At 36.3% G+C, this 21,170-nt stretch overlaps 1 protein-coding gene across 1 annotated transcript in view; it reads left to right on the top strand.

The window, feature by feature from the left end:
* LOC129242138 (phosphatase Herzog) overlaps nucleotides 1-21,170 on the top strand; it is an 82,458-nt gene that overhangs the window by 58,610 nt on the left and 2,678 nt on the right. The window contains exons 2-5 of the mRNA XM_054878699.1: nucleotides 11,104-11,339; nucleotides 11,618-11,799; nucleotides 11,896-12,049; nucleotides 16,492-16,634. Of these exons, the coding sequence (XP_054734674.1) occupies nucleotides 11,104-11,339; nucleotides 11,618-11,799; nucleotides 11,896-12,049; nucleotides 16,492-16,634 (715 nt within the window). The remainder of the gene's footprint in view (nucleotides 1-11,103; nucleotides 11,340-11,617; nucleotides 11,800-11,895; nucleotides 12,050-16,491; nucleotides 16,635-21,170) is intronic.

Below are 21,170 nucleotides of genomic sequence, written 5' to 3'. Positions count from 1 at the left end.
ACAATTATGGTGCATTTACTGTAGTCCATTATGTGCTCTGTATACATATATATTACTTACACACACAGATATATATATATATAAGTATAATTTCTTTTACGAGTGTGTGGGTATGAATATGCATCTACATTTATTGGTATGCATTTGTTGGAATTACTTGAGTCACAAACGAAATTGGGTCAGCCAGCAGTTCTTATTCGTATTTTTTCCTAATTTTATGAATTCGCGTTACTGCATACTTTTTATTGCTTCAGCCATATACGTTGTTGGTTGTTGCGCGCTTTTTCACTTCGATAATCCAACAGGAAATTAATTTTGCCGAAGCGCTTAAAGGATATATAGAATTAACTACCTATCCATATTTACTTTCATATATGTATACACACGCACACATACATATATAGTCGTATAAAGCTATACAAATGAAGCGTATAAATGCATACATGGCCTGCCAAATAAATAACAAATGGCAGCAAAAGCTTGGCTATAGAGTGACAAAAAAAATTACTCATATATTATATCTACATACATCTGTGTGCACAAAAATAGCAGCGCGACATATTGCAAAGTTTTAACTGTTTATCTATTTATTTTTTTCTTCTTCTTCTTCTTAATTGGCGCGATAACCGCTTACGCGATTTTGGCCGAGTTTAACAAAGCGCGCCAGTCGTTTCTTTCTCGTGCTAACCGGCGCCAATTGGACACACCAAGTGAAGCCAAGTCCTTCTCCACCTGATCTTTCCAACGCAGAGAAGGCCTTCCTCTTCCTCTACTACCACCAGCTGGTACCGCATCGTATACTTTCAAAGCCGGAGCGTTTGTATCCATTCGGACGACATGACCCAGCCAACGTAGCCGCTGGATCTTTATTCGCTGCGCTATGTCTGTGTCGTCGTAAAGCTCATACAGCTCATCGTTCCATCGTCTGCGATATTCGCCGTTGCCAACGTGCAAAGGTCCAAAAATCTTACGCAGAACCTTTCTCTCGAACACTCCAAGCGTCGCTTCATCGGATGTTGTCATCGTCCAAGCTTCTGCGCCATACGTCAGGACGGGCATGATGAGAGTCTTGTAGAGTGTTAGTTTTGTTCGTCGAGAGAGGACTTTACTGCTCAGTTGCCTACTTAGTCCAAAGTAGCACTTGTTGGCAAGAGAGATTCTACGTTGGATTTCAAGGCTGACATTGTTATCGGTGTTAATGCTGGTTCCTAAATAAACGAAGTCTTTTACAACCTCGAAATTATAACTGTCTACAGTGACGTGGGTGCCGATACGCGAGTGCGCCGACTGTTTGTTTAAAGACAGGAGGTACTTCGTTTTGTCCTCGTTCACCACCAAACCCATTCGCTTTGCCTCTTTATCCAGTTTGGAGAAGGCAGAACTAACAGCGCGGTTGTTAAGGCCGATGATATCGATATCATCGGCATACGCCAACAATTGTACGCTCTTATAAAATATTGTGCCTGAGCGATTAAGTTCTGCGGCTCGTACGATGCTCTCCAGCATCAGGTTAAAGAAGTCACACGACAGCGAGTCACCCTGTCTGAAACCTCGTTTGGTATCAAACGGCTCGGAGAGGTCCTTCCCAATTCTGACGGCGCTACTGGTGTTGAGCAACGTCATCTTACATAGCCGTATTAGTTTTGCGGGGATACCAAATTCAGGCATCGCGGCATACAGGTAACTCCTTTCCGTACTGTCGAATGCAGCTTTGAAGTCGACGAAAAGGTGGTGTGTGTCGATTGTCCTTTCAGGGGTCTTTTCCAAGATTTGGCGTATTGAGAATATTTGGTCGATGGTAGACTTTCCAGGTCTGAAGCCACACTGATAAGGTCCAATCAGTTGGTTGACGGTGGGCTTCAGCCTTTCACACAATACGCTCGCTAGAACCTTATAGGCGATATTTAGAAGACTAATCCCGCGGTAATTAGCACAAATTGCAGGGTCGCCCTTCTTATGGATTGGGCAGAGCACACTTAAATTCCAATCGGCAGGCATGCTTTCATCCGACCATATTTTGCATAGGAGCTGATGCATGCACCTTACCAGCTCCTCGCCGCCATGTTTGAATAGCTCAGCCGGCAGTCCGTCGGCGCCCGCGGCTTTGTTGTTCTTTAGCCGTGATATTGCTATTCTCACCTCGTCATGGTCGGGTAACGGAACGACAATTCCATCGTCAGCGATTGGGGTATCGGGATCTTCACATTCTCTATGACATGCCCAGCTGTCACTGTTTAACAGGTTCGATAAGTGTTCCCTCCATAATTTAAGATTGCTCTGTACGTCAGTCACCAGATCGCCGTCTTTGTTCTTACTGGTAAACGCCCCGGTCTTAAAACCTTCTGTAAGCCGCCGAACTTTCTGGTAGAATTTTTTTTTTTTTTTTATTTTTTTATAAAAATGTATTTTACACTGCAACAAAAAACGTATAACTTAAAGTTTCAAAGTTTGTACAAAATTTACAAAAATTTAACAATTTCTTAGCGAATTCGAAATTTTTCAATTTGTGAGTTTTTTTGAAAATTCTGATTAAAAAGGGTGAAGTTTTAATAAAAATGTTTTGAGTTGCTGATAAAATTTTAGAAAATATAAATAAATATTTTATGAAAAATGGGAAAAAAGATGTATAAAATTTTACTCAAAATTTTAAATTTGCAATCAGAAATGAGAAATTTGCAAACAAAATTCTTAAAATTTTGAAAAAGAAGTGTGACATTTTGATGAAAATATTTTGATTTTTTGATAAAAAAGTTATAAAACATAAATAAATATTTTTTAAAAAATAAAAAAAATGTTAACAAAGTTTAAAACAATTCCACCAATTTCAATCGGAATTTCAAATTTACAATCAGAATTAAAACAAAAAATAATTCTAAAATTTTTGAATGAAAAGTTTGAAATTCTAGAATAGTAGAAGAAAAATTTATAAAATTTAAACAAATCCACCAATTTTAATCAAAATTACAAATTTTTTATTAGAATTTAAAAAAAAAAACAAAACAAAAAAAAAGTTTCCCAAAAATTCGGAAAAAAAGTTTGAAAATTTGATCAAAATGTTTTGAGCTTTTGAAAAAAATTTATAGTAATAAAAAATAGAAAAAAATAATGTTCAAAAAATTTAATATAATATTTGAGTTGCTTTGATGCCCTGATTTTAAACTTGTGAACTGAAACAGAGAGCTGTTTTTAGCGAAAGTTAGCTGCAGCATTTAAAAAAAGTTTTGGAAAAAAAAATTATACATATTACATAAATAAATATTTTGTAAAAAATAGATTTCAGTCAACTTTTTTAATCAGAATTAAAACAAAAATACATTTTAAAAAAAGTTTCAAATTCTAAAAAAGTAGAAAAAAATGTTTTAAAATGTAAATCAATTCGACCAATTTTATTCAAAATTTCAATTTTTAATCCGAATTTAAAAAAAAAAAAAAATTTTAATTCTAATAAAAATTTAAAAAATTTGCTGAAAATGTTTGCAGCTTTTGAAAAAAAAATTTATAAAACATAATTTATAATATAATATAATATTTTATAAAAAATAGAGAACAAAAATGTTTGCAAAATTTAAAACAATTCCATCAATTTTAATCGAAATTTCAAATTTGTGATCGGAATTAAAGCAAAACCAAATTCTAAAAATGTTCAATAAAAAGTTTAAAACTCGAGAAAAGTAGAAAAAACTTTATAAAATTTAAATCATTTGCACCTATTTTAATCAAATGAAAAAAATGTATGAAACATAAATAAATATTTTATAAAAAATAGAAAAAAAATGTTTACAAAATTTAAAACAATCCCACGATAAAAATCTCTAATTTGTAATCAGAAATGAGAAATTTGCAAAAAAAAAGTTCTAAAAATTTTGACGAAAAAGATTGAAATTTTGAAGAAAATGTTTTGTTTTTTTAAATCATCAATTTTTATATACATATTGGGGCGGGTCGATTTAAAAATCGCTCATTGCTCTGTGAAAATCATATTCTAGGGATCAAAATAAGAAACTTTGCGAAGGAACCATACCTCTAAAACGAATTCTGATGTCCCCCTATTTAAAAATATCACCATTTTTGGCCTTTACATGAAAAAATCAGCTAAATGGCTATGTTTTTGCTTTATTTTTATTTATTTATAATAATATTTATTATTTATTTATAATAATATCTATTTTTTCTCTTAAGAAATTTATTTAGTCAGAACATATGTAAATGAAAAAATTAATTTAAGTGAGTTATAGAAAAGAAATTAAAAAGTTCGACCCAAATTGAGGGCCATCAGAATTCGTTTTTGATGTATGGTTCCTTCGGCAAAGTTTCTTATTTTGATCCCTAGAATATGATTTTCACAGAGCAATGGGCGATTTTTTTGCCTCCCCACAAATCGACCCGGCCTAATATATATAGGTGTATTTGGGTGTTTGGCCGAGCTCCGCCTCCTAATTGTGGTGTGCGTTTTGATGTTGTTCCACAAATGGAGGAAATGGAGGAAAAATACTATATTTTTATTTAAAAAAATTAAAAATTTAGCAGTCAAAATTAGAAAAAAAACCATGTGTAAACATTTTGAATAAAAAGTTAAAATTTTGATGAAAATGTTTTGATTGTTTTAAAAAAATACTTTTTTGTAAAAAAAAAAACATTTTTATTGATTTTTTAAAAAACTATATTTTTATGAAAAAAACATTTTTATTGATTTCTTGAAAAACTATATTTTTATAAAAAAAAAAACATTTTTATTGACTTTTTGAAAAACTAATATTTTTATAAAAAAAAAAACATTTTTAAATAGTCAAAATTAAAAAAAAAAACGAAGAAATCAATTTCTGAATAAAAAGGTTGAAATTTTGGTGAACATTTGGTTTAAAAACAAAAAATGAATTAATAAGTAGTCAAAACTTTGCCATTATTGTGATCACAGATGTACATAAATACTGGGCAAATTTATTATTATTTGAGTAGCAGCCAAACAAACTTTTGTTTACCAACACTTTGTGCAGCTCTGAAAAAATATGCTTGTATTTACCTACATACAAAGAAACGTTATTAGTTTTGTAGGTGTTGCCTGGCTCGCTGACTTGCTTACTTTACTGGCTACCCTTCGGTCAATTAAGCTATTTGACCCTAATTTTTTGTGCGCTGTGCCATGAGCACATAGTGCTAGTGCCCGCAGCAACAAGTGTATGTTATGCCCTGGCATGGTTGTACGAGGTAGCGTCCACATAGTAAGGAAGCAGGCAGCCCCAAAAGAAAAAGTGGTTTTCAATCATTTCGTGAGCTGCTTCAAAGTGGTGAAAAGTCATTGTGAAAGGAGTCAATTGTGTATCAACATTTATCGTAGGCGACGATGCTGATAAGCTCAATTGCAATACTCTTAATAGCTAGCAGAAAAAAATAGAAGGTCTAAAATTTACCCGTGACAATATGCGGTGTAGAGGAAGTAGTTCCGACTCGAATTTCATGCCTGTAATACTCGCTGCCTTACAATCAGCAGCACGGGCATTACTCTCACGAATGCATATACCGCTGACCTTACCCGGTGTACCGAAATGATCATGGAGAAAGTTGAAACTGATCGTAGATGATACTCCGACCATTTCTGCTCTTTATTTCTATTTCAGATGTACATCTTTCATAACAAATTACTTTACTTTTTCATACTATCCTAAGGTTATCGTTGCAATCGGTTGGTCCGGATTAGGTTGTTGGATGAGCGGATTTAAAAAAATCTCTTATTCTCTACTGGAGTGCATAAAGACCCTGCGAAATGCGTGGAACCAAATTGTTTTAATAGACCAAAGTACTATCACTTACCCTACCAGATGATATTGAACGGATCCATTAGCATTGCCTGGCTAACGAAGTGGAGTGAAACAAATATTTTAGTTGCTTTGTCACCCTGTTTTTCAACTTGTGAACTGAACCAGAGAGAGATTTTTGGGAAATAGCTGCAGCATTGCTGCAGAAATACATTGTCCAGTTATGATTCCTGTAAAAACTCACTCTCAGCAGTGCATTCGTTCTTTTCTTCTTTAACTTTGGCCTGAACAACCTCAGCGCCTCCACTCCGACCTGTTAAGTGACTGAATCATTTGGGTATTAATATATGTAATATATTCGTAGACTTTCCTTGGTGAATCAAAAAAAAAGTGACTGTGTAGAAGTAGCTGCCTCGGGACAAGCCAACTGGGGAACTCACACCACAATTAAATTTTCTTCCATATTCCTGCTGTTCAGCAGGTTAGGTTAGGTTATAATGGTTGTCCAGAAAAGTGGGCCCACTTGGATGAAAGAAGTTTGGTTCATCCTTTGTGATACCATTGTAAGGGGGGAAAGAGGTCTGTTCAGAAGCTCTGTAGATTTTTGGACCGCGCATTGACGTAGGTGAAAGAGGTTTTTCTTTAAAATTCTTGTTTTTACTACATTTGAGCCTATTGCCATCAGTGCAACCAACAGAGAGATTGTCAAAGAAAATTTAATCATTACAGATCGAACTGTGCTACCACCTTGCACAGCTGCCTCGCACTATATTAGCTCCTTTATACCGAACATCGCTGCTCGGTTATAGATTTATCCAAACAATCACTATCGCCTCCATGTCCACCTGCGTAGAAGAGGTGTGCCAGTTGAAACAGTTTGCTGGCTCTTTTCCTAGTAGACGCTAAGTGCATTGTCCATGAATTTACAGAATGAGTTAAAGATTCGAAATTTCAGAGCCTAGACAGCCCTTCGATTAACAGCAATTCGGTTAGAAAGAAGCCTTTATCCTTTATCAAGAAATCTGACTATGGAGTAGTGACCCGATTATCGTGATAAAAAGATCTTTCTGATCGCTGCAATCCTGAGTTCTGTAATGCTCAAAGTTTGCTACCTCATCTGCTATCAGAGCCCGTCCAAAAATTAACTAGTTCTGCTTCAGTCTTGTGAAATTCTAATTTCCTACCGTGAGTGCCTCTTACCTATACATATTTGCACTGTATATCTCACTAAGCAAAAAAAAACATACAACAAACCCCTGTACAAATGTGTTAGCATATGATGAATAGCGCTTACATGGCGAGTGCCTACTGCATAATGATGCGAATATAGCGAAAGCATACAAAAATGTGTGTGGCGGTGTGTGGCGGTATGTGCCTTCACCGACGACAGACAGGTCATTGACAATTAAAGCAATTAAGTTTGCTGGTTTGGTTTGTAAAAAAGTACGCCAGGAAATCTAAAAATAAACTCTAGCTCAAATGGAAGACGGAAAGATTACGAAAAATGTTCGCTAAATTCGAGCTGAAGTTGGTATATTGGCTCTAAAGATAATTTAATAAAAATAAAAAATAAAAATAATAAATCATAAAATCTAAAAAAACTTGAACAAAGTACCAAAAATTGTCTTAAAATGCAAACATTTCACTTAGTTTTTTAATTGATAAAGACATCAATGCGTCGCATCAAGAAACTCTCGCGGCAGGTGTGACTCGTTGCAAGAGTTCTCATTTATCAAAATGTAATCCCCAATTCCTGCAAATTGTTTATTTTCTTTAATTTAGAAATGGGTGCAGTGTAGTGTCACTGAATGAGCTGGGAATGTTTCCCATCAAATTTACGTTGACCTACTGGTTCAAAAAATCTGAAAGTGGTGATGTGACAGTCCTTCATTATCATCATCATTGTTAGCTAAACAACCCGGCTAGGGTCTTGGCTTGCTATTCGATTTATCCCTCGCTTGAATTCTCCAAGAACGCATACCAAATAGCTCAGCCTCCCGATCAACGCCATTCAACCATGGGAGCCTTAGGTTAGGGTAAATGGCTGCCCTTGCGAGGGCCCACTTGAACAAATATTCAAAATTTGTCCATTGTGTTACCATACAGGGGGAAGGGAAGAGAAAGAAGAAGGAAAGGAAGGAAGGTGGAAAAAAGGAAGAAAGGTTTTGGATTAGAGAATGACGACCGACAGTGGCTAATTTATGTTCGTATTAACCGCTGCAAGCTACTGATGGATTTCATCAGATGTGTGACAATGAAACCCTTAATATCCGCAGGTGTAGCGAGGAATCGAGAGCCCAAATGTCGAAAGCTTTGCCCGATGAGAGCAGGGCAAGACAGTTGAGAAGGATGATTCAACCTCGTCCTCCAGACTGCTTCTGCAGAAAGGACTTGAAGCAATCCCAAGCCCCACCGCATAGACACCTAACGGGCATTGTCCGGTAAGGAAACCTACCAAATTCGAGAGCGGCGACTTTGTTAGCCTTAGAAGCTCCCTTGACCACCCCCGATTTACCCGTGGGCAGAAGGATATCGCTACTTTGCACGTTTGCGTACTAGCCCAGCTCTTGCTGAGTTCGCTGAGTTGACACGAAGGCCATCTTTCCAGGAGCAGACCACAGGTTCTCAAGGGAACCCCAATCCTCACATTTTACTATGAGACCGTCCCCAGGGTCGCAGTGTCTAGACAGCTCATCAGCCCAGTAGTTTCCCTTGAAGCCGCTGTGACCGGGAACCCAAATGAGCTTAATATCGAAGTATTCGGATGCAATCGACAGAGAAGTCAGGCATTCCCCAACTAATTACGAACGCCCAAATACGAACCCAAAACCCAAATTGCCCCTTGGCTGTTGTAGTAGATAATTACATTCTTTACAATAATTACAGAAGTAATCAACCAATCCACTGATTCCTCAATTGCGGCTACTTCCGCTAACACTACAGCGGTCCGGAAGCTTAAGTTTGAGCGTGATGGGGAGCTCCTCGCAACTCTTCCTCGCAACTCTTCGTGGTATTTTACGCTCAAAAACGTTGAATTTTTGTTCATCGATTTCGATTGCTGTTCTTTTACGGATATATGTAAATTCGAATTGTTCCGGTATATGGAACCGACTGTCATGGGAGTGACTGAACATAGTCTCAGCTATTAATAAAAAATAACAAAAATCTAATAAGGCTGTTTTTCAATCATAGCAAATTCCGAAAAATTTTGATAAAAACAATAATATACTTTTCAAAAAACAGTTTTTAAAGGCACATTTTATTCTGAAAATCAAAAACAAATTTTAATTAATAATGTTTAAAAAAACCGAAGTTAATATATTTCGCTGGAAAAAACTGTACCAAAATTATCAAAATTATTTATTTTCTACAAAATTATTTCACTTTAAAAGAATATTTTATTCTGAAAATTAAAAAACAAAATTTATTTCAAAATGTTTAAAAAAACCGAAGTTATTTCACTTGAAAAAGAGGTTGTCTGTGACAAAAATGACGAAACATTTATCAAATTCATGAAAGATATCTTCAATTTCGATTGTGCATCAGACGTTAATAAGTCAACAACACTAAGAGGCACCATCATCGATTTGCCTTTTTCAAGACACTTTACACTCGAAACACTCCCTTTCATTTCCTACTTTTTCTATCATCGTCCTATTCTCAACAGAAAAATGGTTCATTACCATGCACACAGGAAGAAGGCATATGCAAATACAAATATGTGAATTTATATACCTACATATGCGCATATACATACATATACATATATGCTCACTCAAGTAGGACAGAGCCAGATGTCGAACGTTGCCGAACGCGGGGGCCGATTGTGCTCTTTGTCGTTCGTTCCGCGCTCTCGCTTGCAGCTCAAGCACATTAGCTTACATTTGCTTGCGTACGGAATAGATTCGTATATTTGATATGTCCATATGACTTGTATGCATCTTTACATGTAGATTTGTTCTTTTTGAAAATTGCGCGAAATTGTATATGTATATGCATGTTTATATACATATATTAGTATACAACATATCTTATAAGGTATGTGGTAAATATTACCATACATTTTTTTCTTCATATATAATAAAAAAATTAATAATAATAACATTAAGGGGGAAGTCTACTGTGACAAGGGGAAAAATAGGCTTATTTTCCGGATTTTATTTCTAACAAAATATTGCTCGTACATAAAATCTATTTAAACTCTTATCTTTATTATATATTTAAGTTTTTGAAAAAAAAATTTTAAGTCAAAATATTCAAAATGGCCGCTGTGGCACTTCTGCAAGCGCAGGTCCGCTTTTCTTAGGTGCCTAAACGGTGTACGAGAAATCTTACGTTTCGGTGATCTAAAACAAAAAAACAAAATATTGTTATCATATACATAGTATTGACTCTCGTCTGACGTAGGATTATGTCGATAAAAAATTTTGGCGTTGAAAAAAAAATTCTTGAAATTTTTTTCTTTTTTTTTTGCCTAAAATTGATGTTACTATTGTTTATAACAATTTAACAAAGAACGATATCAAAAAAATCCTATGTCAGACGAGAGACACCATTACAGAGAATATATAATTAAATTTTTAAGCTGATTCATTTATCAGAACTCGAGATATCGTGTACACCGTATACAAAAACTTAGTTTCGAGAAAAATGCCTTTAAAGTTTCAGTATTAGCAGGTACGCGCTTTGGAGCGCTTCGGGAAAAGGTCGAAATTTCAACGAAGAAAAATTTAGCCAGCTGTAACACATATTGTACCTTATTTAAGAGGGTTCAAAGTATTTTTTAAGCTAATAAAAAAAAAATCGATTTTTTGAAAAATTCACAGTAGACTTCCCCCTTAAGACAACAGGTATTATTAACAAACTTGGTTTTATTTTAAATTCTTCAAGTAAATCAAATTAATAATAATCAATAAGAAGGCATATGCAAATACAAATACGTTAATTTATATATGTACATATACGCAGATACATACACATATACGCTCACTTAAGTAGGAGAGAGCAAGATGTCAACGGCAATGAGCAAGGAAACAGTAATGAGCACGGTAACGACACATTTTTTCGTGCGTGCAGCCTGTTAAATCGAATTATAAGACGTTATCACGTCAAAAACTCTACCAAATTTTCAAAATTTTTATTTATTTTTCTCAAAATGTTCCCACTTTGCTTCTTACTACTTATATACTCAAGCCCACAAACAAACGAACATTGTCCCAAATACTTGGCTTCCTTGAAATGGAATTTCTTACATTTTTTTATTAAAAATGTGTAGCACACATATTTATTTATGCATATTTACGAAAAAAGTTGTTACTCTAACTCAATACTTTACCTTTCAATCTTACAGATGATGTCGAACGTTTGAAACCACCAAAACGTGGCTTCTTTCAATCGTTTCTATGTTGCTGGCGACGTAATCGCACGAAAACCAATCAAAATGGCACATCAATCGATGGTTCCACAACACCGCCACCACTACCGGACCAACAAAGGTACCTACTACCTCAGGTTAGGCACTCGGATATGCATAAAAAATGCATGGTCATCGATTTGGATGAGACATTAGTGCACAGTAGCTTTAAGGTAAGCGAAAATACTATATTTAAAATACACACCGCCAAACACATGTATGTATTGTATGTATGTACTTTCAAGAATAGCACAAAAGAACAAAAAAAACATCAGAATATGCACTTAAAAGCGGCCAAGGCTTTTGCAACTTCTACCGAAGCACACAATTTTATTTGAAGACTATTCAGTATTGCTTTTTAATAGCCTACTTTAGGGCTTGCATATTAAAATCGTTATATCATTAAATGCCGATTATTAAAATATTCCATTATTTGTATACCTTATTTCAGCCGATTCCAAATGCTGATTTTATTGTACCAGTGGAAATTGACGGCACTATACATCAAGTGTACGTACTCAAGCGGCCCTACGTCGACGAGTTCCTGCGAAAAATGGGTGAATTGTACGAATGTGTTTTATTTACAGCATCACTAGCCAAATACGCAGATCCCGTTGCCGATCTGTTAGACAAGTGAGTTGTATTGTTTTTTTTTTTTCTATTTATTGTAATAAAAATAATAATAAAATATTAAATTATTTTATTTATTTTCAATATTTCTCTTCGCAGATGGGATGTGTTTCGTGCAAGACTGTTTAGGGAATCGTGCGTTTATTACAGGGGAAATTATATTAAGGATTTAAATCGTCTTGGACGTGATTTACAAAAAATTGTCATTGTCGATAATTCACCAGCGAGTTATATATTTCATCCAGATAATGCGGTAAGCGAATAAAGAAAACAAATAAAATTACTTCAATATTAGTTTTTAGAAATATTTGTTGCTTCAACTCCTTACTTGTGATGCTCGTGCTCTTCCAACACCCTTTGTATTCTCGTTCTTCCCAATGGTGTTGTTGACTGTAGACTAAAAACTTACAATTACAAAGTGAGTGAACGCGCACCGACCATCAAAGGAGCATACGGAAAGTTGAAGCAAAAAAAGTCTCTCTGTATGAGCGCGTGCTAATGAAACTCTCTTGAAAGAGAGTTTGCAGCATTGAGCAATGGTGAGTTATACGAGCGGTATAACCGCACTCGCCAACGGCGAACTTTGCTCGATAACTTTTTTGTTGCTTTCGCATGCAAATTTCTAATCAAAGGAGCAGAGTCCAGAGATGATGAGCAGAGTAGTGGCAAATCGTAGGCGCCTATTATCTGGTATTTGAGAGTATATAATTATAAACTCAAAGCAATTTTTTTCTGTAGGTTTATTATAACCAATTCTAACTAATTTAATTCTTTTACAAAATTTTTGTTATGCTGGCGAGACCATCACAGATCCGTTTCTTGGGCTAGTTTTCACATTATATTTATAATTGGGTGATTGGTCGAGCTTCTCCTCCTATTTGTGGTGGGCGAATTGAAATTTTTCTACAATTGGACGCTCCTATAGGTTTATGGTGCTACCTCCGCAAGGCAGTTGTTTTTTTATAAAGAGTTTTTTAATGACAGAAATACACTCGAGGGCTTGCCAATCGCCTGCGAAGAGGTGACCGCTATTAGAAAAAACGTTTTCTATCATTTGGTGTCTCATGCCCGCCGCACTACCGAATGTTAGTCACGCACCAATCCATCGACTATGGCGCCTGCTTGTTTTGACGTTATCTGCTTCTTTTTCCATTTTGGGACATCCAAATTTAAGTTGTTTCATGCTTTTTTGCCATGTGCTTCGCCCTTAGAAAGTGGCCCGTCATCAGTCCAACCAGCTGCCTACAGTCCCTTCTGCTTAATGATAGGTGGATCTGCGACAGTCGGTTGGATATGACAGGTAACGTCAGTTTAGTCCATCTGCAGCCTCTCTCAGCCTTCCACGCTCGCTTGTGAATTGAAGTAACCCGTTTACTAACCGTGGCTTTGATGGCTGTTGAAGGGAATGGCAGAACGGGCAAAGAAGTTAGCCTCAGAGCCCATCCTAGCTAAAGAGTCAGAGGTCTCGTTACCCGCGATATCCACGTGTCCTTGGGCCCATGTTAGCATTAGGATATTGTGTCTACCGACATAGTTCAGCCTGGATTTACAGTACTCAACTACCCGTGAAATGGTTAGAGGGCTGTCGCTGCAGACACATACAGATCTACCTCTTCGCCTGTTTCCCCCACAAAGTTCGTTTCTTCGTGAACATTTTTCATCCTTACAAATTGTTCCCCCTTGTAGGAATTCTTAAGCAAATTTTAGTCTAGAAATTTAGGTTTCCATAAGACGCTGCTCCTTTTCTTAGGCGATAAAAGTTTAGGTTCGATCGGCTTATTACTTAAGATGAAGAAGCTTCAGTGATAAACAATTATCTAAGCGCAACACGTTTTGTGATCTCAGAAACTTTGGAAGGCGACCCTGTGCGCTTGTTCTTGGCATGTTTTTCATGCGCAAACCTCAACACTTTCTTAGCAACGTACGCCTATGATCTATTAATTTCACTAGTGATAACTCTTCGCATTTTTCCACATTACCTAAGGTTTAAAAATCTTTGTTCTTCGGTTTAGTTCAATGTCTTTCCACGTGTCATGATACGTTTCAATCCACTGTGTTCAAAAATTCTAACACTAAGAGAACAGTCTGAACGAAACTGTTAATAGGTTTTAAATTAGTAGCAGCATAAACTGCGTTCCAACAAATCATCACACAAAAACAAAAATTCTACGTTCATCTTCTGCTTGATTCTAGGCATCAGCATTAAAATACATCAATGAATTAAAGTTTTATGGTAAAAAATAAAAAATACTTGTAGCAAGAGTGGAAGTTCATGTCACACTTGCGTTTAATGAGCCATAAAAAAAGCAGATAAAATGAGAAGGAGCAATAAATTATATGCATTCTGAAACACGTCTTAATAAATTTCAATTTTTATGAGACAACTATAAGTTTTTATAAGTTCTCTCGATATATGTATGTCCTTGTGCTAACTGCTCGGTTCTGTTCGTTCTATGCGTTGATGCCGAGCCGAGAAGCTAGCAGTAGCTGTAGCAAACAGTAGCGAACAGTAACACTCTTACTCTTACTGTTACAGCTACCGCTCCTGCTACAGCTACCGTTACTGTTACTTTACATTCTCTGCTAATAAACAGACATGAGGTTAACAAACAGATAAAATCACCTCGTGCAAAAATTTCAAACGCACCTAAAAAAAGTTTTCACTTCAAAAACATTCGAATGTATTACTAAAGAACTCTAAATATGGCTAGAGCCTCTCAAGGTTGCGTACTAGGTCTAATTTTGCATTTCATATACACAACAGAGACTCCAACAAGCTAGAAAATATTGGCATCCAATTTTGTGGAAGCAGAGATAAATAAATGCCTCTGAAAGGCATCAAAAATACTCGAAGTTGAATTATAGTTTACCAATTGGTGTATAAAATTCAACAATATCAAATATGTATCCACTCACCAGGTAAAAGAAGTAACAAATCTCGGCATGCGCATGGAAAAACAGCACACTTGGAAAATGCATTGCAGCTTAAATATTGCATGTGAAGCTAAGAACCTAATGCTTGACCTGGCTTGAAACAATAAATCGCCACTGATCTTAGATAACAAATGTCTCATGTGCAGTGAGTGCCGTTATAAAACTTATATGGATGTATGGCATTCAATTGTGGGGTACGGCCTGTGCTACCAACAAAAATACTAAGGACAAAATGAAAATATTCACGAAGATCTGAAAATTGGTATTAGTAAGACCGAAATAAATGTCAACAGAGAAAATACCTAACAAAAATGCGAAACCTCTCGAATTCGCTGGTAGGTAGGTGAAATGCTTAAAGTGCCAGTCTGGCACTCCTCAAGTAGCACTACAGCGCCGTTTTGATACCATTATGAGACCTCCAACAGACAGATATCTACTTATACAGCCAGCCAGAGCTGTTGATATATGGGAGAAGATTGATGGGATTTAGGTTGGCGCACTACCCGAGGCTGACGAAGAAATGAGCACCCACCCAGTGACCTTAATCGTCTAGCTGTCAAACCCGGACATTTGCAGAAAAAGTGCTCAACAGTCTCCTTCTCTGAAAGGTCCCCACAGCTTCTGCGATCGTCTAGTGACCGGTAAATACAGGTACAAGTTTGGAAATTGAATGGCGAGGAGTCCAAAGAATTTTCTGAGTCCTCAGTATATTGTAATGGGGCCAAAAGGTTTTCGAAATAACACATGAAGAAATAGAGCTCCATCTTTTCTGCGCTTTCCTGAAAAATAATTTGTGCAGTTCCCCTTTAACAACTGTCAGGGAGATGCTGATGCCCGGGTAGGAGGTCTCGAGGCCAATTCAGTCCGCTTCCTGGCAAGCTCATGAGCAATTCCATTTCCCTCTATGTTCCTATATCCTGGAACCCTGATTAGAGAAGCGTTACCTGCACACCCAAGAGATTTGATCTCCTCCTTACAGGAGTTTACTAGTTTCGTTCTGCATCATGGCGTCGTCCGAGCCTTGATCGCGGCTTGACTATCGGAGAAAATGTTAATATCTCCCTCGCTCCCGCGTTTCCTAAGCAGTTTGCATGACTGCATGATCGCAAAGACTTCTGCTTGAAAAACACAAGCAGTATTCGGCAGTTTAAAGGAGAGGTGCAAGCTTCGGCCCAGATTTTCCCCTCGATCCAATCCTGCCTATTTGGAAAGAATTCGCTGGTAAATGACTTGCATTATAGTAAATCTAATGGGCTTGATAAGACCGAAAGACTCGAAAGCAGAGTTTTTGCTAAAAAGATAGTAATTCAGGTTTTAAATTTAAATTTTATTGTTAATATTAATATAAGCAGATGCAATAAATACACGGAAAGAAACTGCGAAAAAGGCATTAAACCGAAATGGAGTGCCAACTCGTAGACAGTAGGAAAAAAACATATTTAAAAGCTTTTAACCTTCCGTTGAGCACCCGGGTCTGGCTAGACTGGTTTTTTCGTCTTTGGACGAAAATTTAACATATTTCTATTAAAGCTAACGACTTCCAGGTAGCTTGTAAAAATTAAATTTTCTATCGATTTATGGACCTAACTCTTTAAAAAGGATCCCCGAACGGTTTAAAAAAGGCGTCCAACGGCGGGTTAAGTATTTTATATATTATAAACTGAATAGATAAAAAATGCTAGTTTTTATTGCAACGTACTTTGATAAAATGATATTTCAAAAAAAAAAAACTATAACAATTTCTTTTCTTTCTTCTTTTAGGTTCCTGTAAAGTCATGGTTTGAGGACACAAACGATTCCGAATTGCTAGAACTGATACCGCTGTTTGAGAAACTCAGCAAAGTCGATTCTGTATATAGCGTTCTGTGCAATTCCAACAATCCGCTGAATAGTGTTGCGAAAATGTAAGTAAATTTTAATAAGACCAACAAAGTATATAAATTTATAAATTTTTGGGTAGGCATACGTTTATTTATATATAGATTAAGACTCTGTTAGTTATTATATGTACAAGGTGAAGTCCAAAATAAACAAGACTGAGCTAAAATAGAAACGGTAGGAGCTTTATTCTGATAACTTCCAGTTAACTTATTCAAAATAGTCCCCTTTAGCCTCGATACACTGTTTTACGCGATCTAAAAGCTTTTCGAAAGCGTGTTTCAGGCCATTGGCCGAAATGTCCTTTAGGATGTCGGCGGTACAAGCCGTTTGGATGGCCTCTACGGACGCAAAACGGCCAAATGCAATTTTCCAAATAAGTAGAAGTCAGAGGGAGCCATATAAGGCGAATACGGAGAGTGATTGATGGTTTAAATGCGATGAGATGGTGCATTGTCATGCAATAAGCGACACCTTCCTCATTCGCGGTATTCAGGGTGAATTCGACGAATAGGATGCAACAAATACTTGAAAACGCCAAGATAGAAAATTGCATTGACGGTTTGGCCAGTTGGCACGAACTCCTTGTGGACAATTCCCTTGGAATCGTAAAAACAAATGAACTTCGATTTGATTTTTGACTGGCCCGAACGCGATTTTTTGGGTGGTGGCTCATCTGGGGCCTTCCATTCGGCACTTTGACGCTTAGTTTCAGTTTCATATTCAACTCCGATTCCATGAATTTCAACGACAATTTCGGTTCATTTTTGATAAATTTACGAACAGTTTTGATGGAGTTTTCGGTGATTACTGATTTTGGGCGGGGGTCGTATGTTCATTGTCTCGAGATAGACAACCATCGCCACAAACTTTTTTCATCAATTCAAATATTTTGGTAAACGTTTTACCGATTTTAAAACAAAATTTGACATTAGCTCTTTGTTCGAAACTCATTTTTGTACCGATGACACAAACATACTGACACTTTGGACGCAATTACTTCACTTCCACTGGATGGAATCCCACCAAGCTTTCACTGGAAGTCAGCTAGGGATGCAACTTCCAATGCATTAACTCATTAAAAAGGTGACGCCATCAAAAACATTTTTATGACGCCAGTCTTGATTATTTTGGACTTCACCCTGTTTGCAGTAGTTTTATCCCAATTGAAGAAAATTGAGGGTATCCCACAAAGCTATCGCTTCTTTGCATTTTTGCGAAAAGGGCATTCAAACTAGCGCAAAAGTGTACTACAAAACTATTTTGCCAGGTGTGGTGAGGAATTTAATAGTTGCCCCCTTTAATGGAGAACACTGAGTATTTCAACAAGGGACTGCATGGCTACATGAAGCTAAAACAATCCTTGTTCACTCCGCTCAGGAATTAGGGGCTTGAAAGGACGCTTCCATCGTACGCGGTTCTAGGCTGTTGGTTTTGTGCCGTCCCATGTAATGTCAGCGTCTGCTAGTTCGCGTAACATCGACCTTCACCAAGTGATCTTTGACCGACCGCGACCTCTGCTTCTTTGTGGGTTCCAGTCCAGTGGCTTTCTCGTGATGCTATCTGGTGGTTTTCTAAATGTTTCCGTTTAGGATTTTCCCTCGGGCAGCTCAGGTCGCGCTCGACCACAAGTTATGGCCGTAGAGGGTATGGCTTGCAAATTTCGTCACCAGCGGCTTCATCCATGTCTATGGTAGCCATGCGTGCTACTATAGCACTATGGCCACACCTTTTAAGACCCTGTATTAACGCAAATGCCTTGAAATGTTATTAGGTAATAAAAAGAAATTCAAAATTGCAACGAAATCTTAAAATTCGCTCTTTAATTTTTACCCTACTTTGAAGTTGTAATAGGCACGGCTCAGTAGTTTTTAGATTTTTGGAGAAATTTTGGAATAATTTGAAAATTCATATTTATACAATAAAGTTTGTTACTACAAGGTGGCACAAAATTAATCACCCTATCGGAAAATTTATATCATTTGCAAACGGCGTCGTACGTCACTCATATTTGACACTTGTGAACTTGAGAGCTGCAGTATACAAACAGACAAGCAATGGAGCGAGTAAAGGTAAAAATAAAGATTTCTATGGGTAAAAATCATTTTTGTTTTATTTAGTAAAATGCTATTCAAAAACAAAATTTGATGATTAATTTTGCGCCACTTTGTATCTCTCAATTGTATCTTTTAAAATCTCATAATTTAATTTTTTTTTTCATGTGCACATGTGTACTATACATACTTACACGTATACAGATAAATCAAATAATATTTTTATTATTTTTTTATTATTTTAATAATATTTCAACTCATTTATTTATGTTTCACTTCAACATATGTACTTAGATTTAAGAAAATAGGATATAAATATTGATATAAAATCAGGGATGATAGATTACTAGGTTTGGCCTAGTAATTATGGTGAAATAGAAAATTGTGAGGGGCGCTTCGGCTGCCACGTTATGGAGAATTCGCCAGCCGAATGCTGCACGATCATTTCACATGTATTTATTCACACGCTCGTCGAATCAGTCGTTGTCCAGATTGCAACAACGCAACATGAGCGAGACTATGTTGATTTTTTTGTTCATATACCACTAGCACAATCTTATCGCCAGCTGAAATCTGCAGGATAATTTCACACATATTCACACACTCGTCAAATCTGTCGTTGTTCAGACGGCAACGAAGTGAAATTGTGTTAATTTTTTTCATATATCACTAACACATTCTTAGTTTTTTCATAAAGAAACCAGTTCATAAACCCAGCCCAAGCGCTGATTCTCTCAAAGTCGCTGAAAGGCGTCTGTTATTGGCCACACCATTAAAAATCTTTTCCATCCATGATATAAAATAGCTTAGTTTTAGGCAGTTTAATAAGTTTAGTTGAAAAGTTGCATTAAAGAGTTTTACATATTAACCCTTAACGGGCGAGAGCTTTTTTTTTGTATACTAGCTCATGAGACGGCAGAAAATTAGGCGAAATTCTAAAACGTTTATAAGGATGAAAACTTAAACTAAACATTTAAACAGATTTATTTAGATATGAATTCAATATATTTACTTGATTTATAATTTTATAAATGAAATTAATTTTTATAGTTTTCAAAACTATGATACTTTTCATATCTATATTATATTTCGAAAATCAAACTCTACTCGTCTTCACAACTGTTATTTTCATAATCTTCGTCTTTATTTTTTTTCTCCATGATCTATTATTTGAAATTTTTATTATGTTATGTATTTTTAAAATAAAGATAAACTCAACCTTATTATAATAAAAGTACTCGAGAGTTGGAAGACGCCAATATATTATATTTGCACGTTGTAAGCTTCTAAATCGCAAACTACACCGAATCATCAATGCGACAGAGCTGTTGTGGATATTCCACAATATTTACGCCTTAAAACGTTATAGGTAAAGGGTTTTTCAGTAAGAGCGCTTCAACTTTTGAACTTTTTTGAATAAAACACAAACGGTTTGACTTTTTTAACTAATTTTTTTTTTATTATCGAGTTTGAACATATACATTTAAGTATGAAATTCGATTTCTTTTGCATGACCACCGCGTGCACGTTTTACGAAGTCCAATCGTTGAACCCAATTTTCGACCACTCTTTTGCATAAATCGGCCGAAATTCCAGCAATTTCGCGTTCAATATTGACTCTGAGCTCACAAATCGTCGCCGGCTTGTTACTGTAGACCAATGACTTCACATAACCCCAAAACGGGACGGCTTGTTAAATGGACCGTAAAATGGCCGTAATGCTCTTAAAGTAGCAGCAACAGAACGATTATTTTCATAAAAAATTTGCACGATTTGCAATCGTTGCTCAAGTGTGTAGCGTTCCATGATGAAATGTATACTAATGAAGTTTACAAATGACAAGCGAAAAATAAAAAATATTGCGTTGTTCGCACTCCCTATCGGAAAAAAGTTGAAGCGCACCTATTGAATAACCCTATATTATCGTAAATATTTCTTGTCAGTGTACTCGTATGATCAACAAACCAGAGATGTACAAAGTTGCAATATTGCGATGATAAATAAATGAAATGAAAACTGAAATCTTTTCATGTCCCCGTATTGGGGCCTTTCGCTTTTCTACCGCATAAGTACTATGTCCCCGTGGCGGGGCCTTTCGGCCGTTAAGAGTTAATATGTTTGACCGGTCAATTCACTTGACGGCTGAAGCTCTGCTGCTCTCTGCTTTACGTCTCTGCCAGTAGCATTTTTTCATAGCGTATGTTATAATACGTTCACATATATGTAAGTATGATGGATTATCTACTCTTTCGTGCTTAACTCCCAATCCGTAATTAAAAAGCGAGACCCATACAAAATTTCTCTCCCGATTTTTTTTTTTTTTTATTCCTTTATTATTCCACTTGGAAACATCAAAACATTTAAATCTTATTCTGTTAACCGCTGTGCTCTTTACGACATCAGTATTGACAGCTGATTGTCAATTTTTTCAAGGTAATTTGCCATATGTGTACGGGCAGATTAATTTTGTGGATTTATTGCTAATTACTCCATATGTGAACGTACTTC

Source organism: Anastrepha obliqua, chromosome 3, assembly GCF_027943255.1.
Source record: "Anastrepha obliqua isolate idAnaObli1 chromosome 3, idAnaObli1_1.0, whole genome shotgun sequence".
NCBI classification, from domain to species: domain Eukaryota; kingdom Metazoa; phylum Arthropoda; class Insecta; order Diptera; family Tephritidae; genus Anastrepha; species Anastrepha obliqua.
Note: the sequence above shows the minus strand (reverse complement) of the source record. Positions and strands in the feature narration are given on the sequence as shown.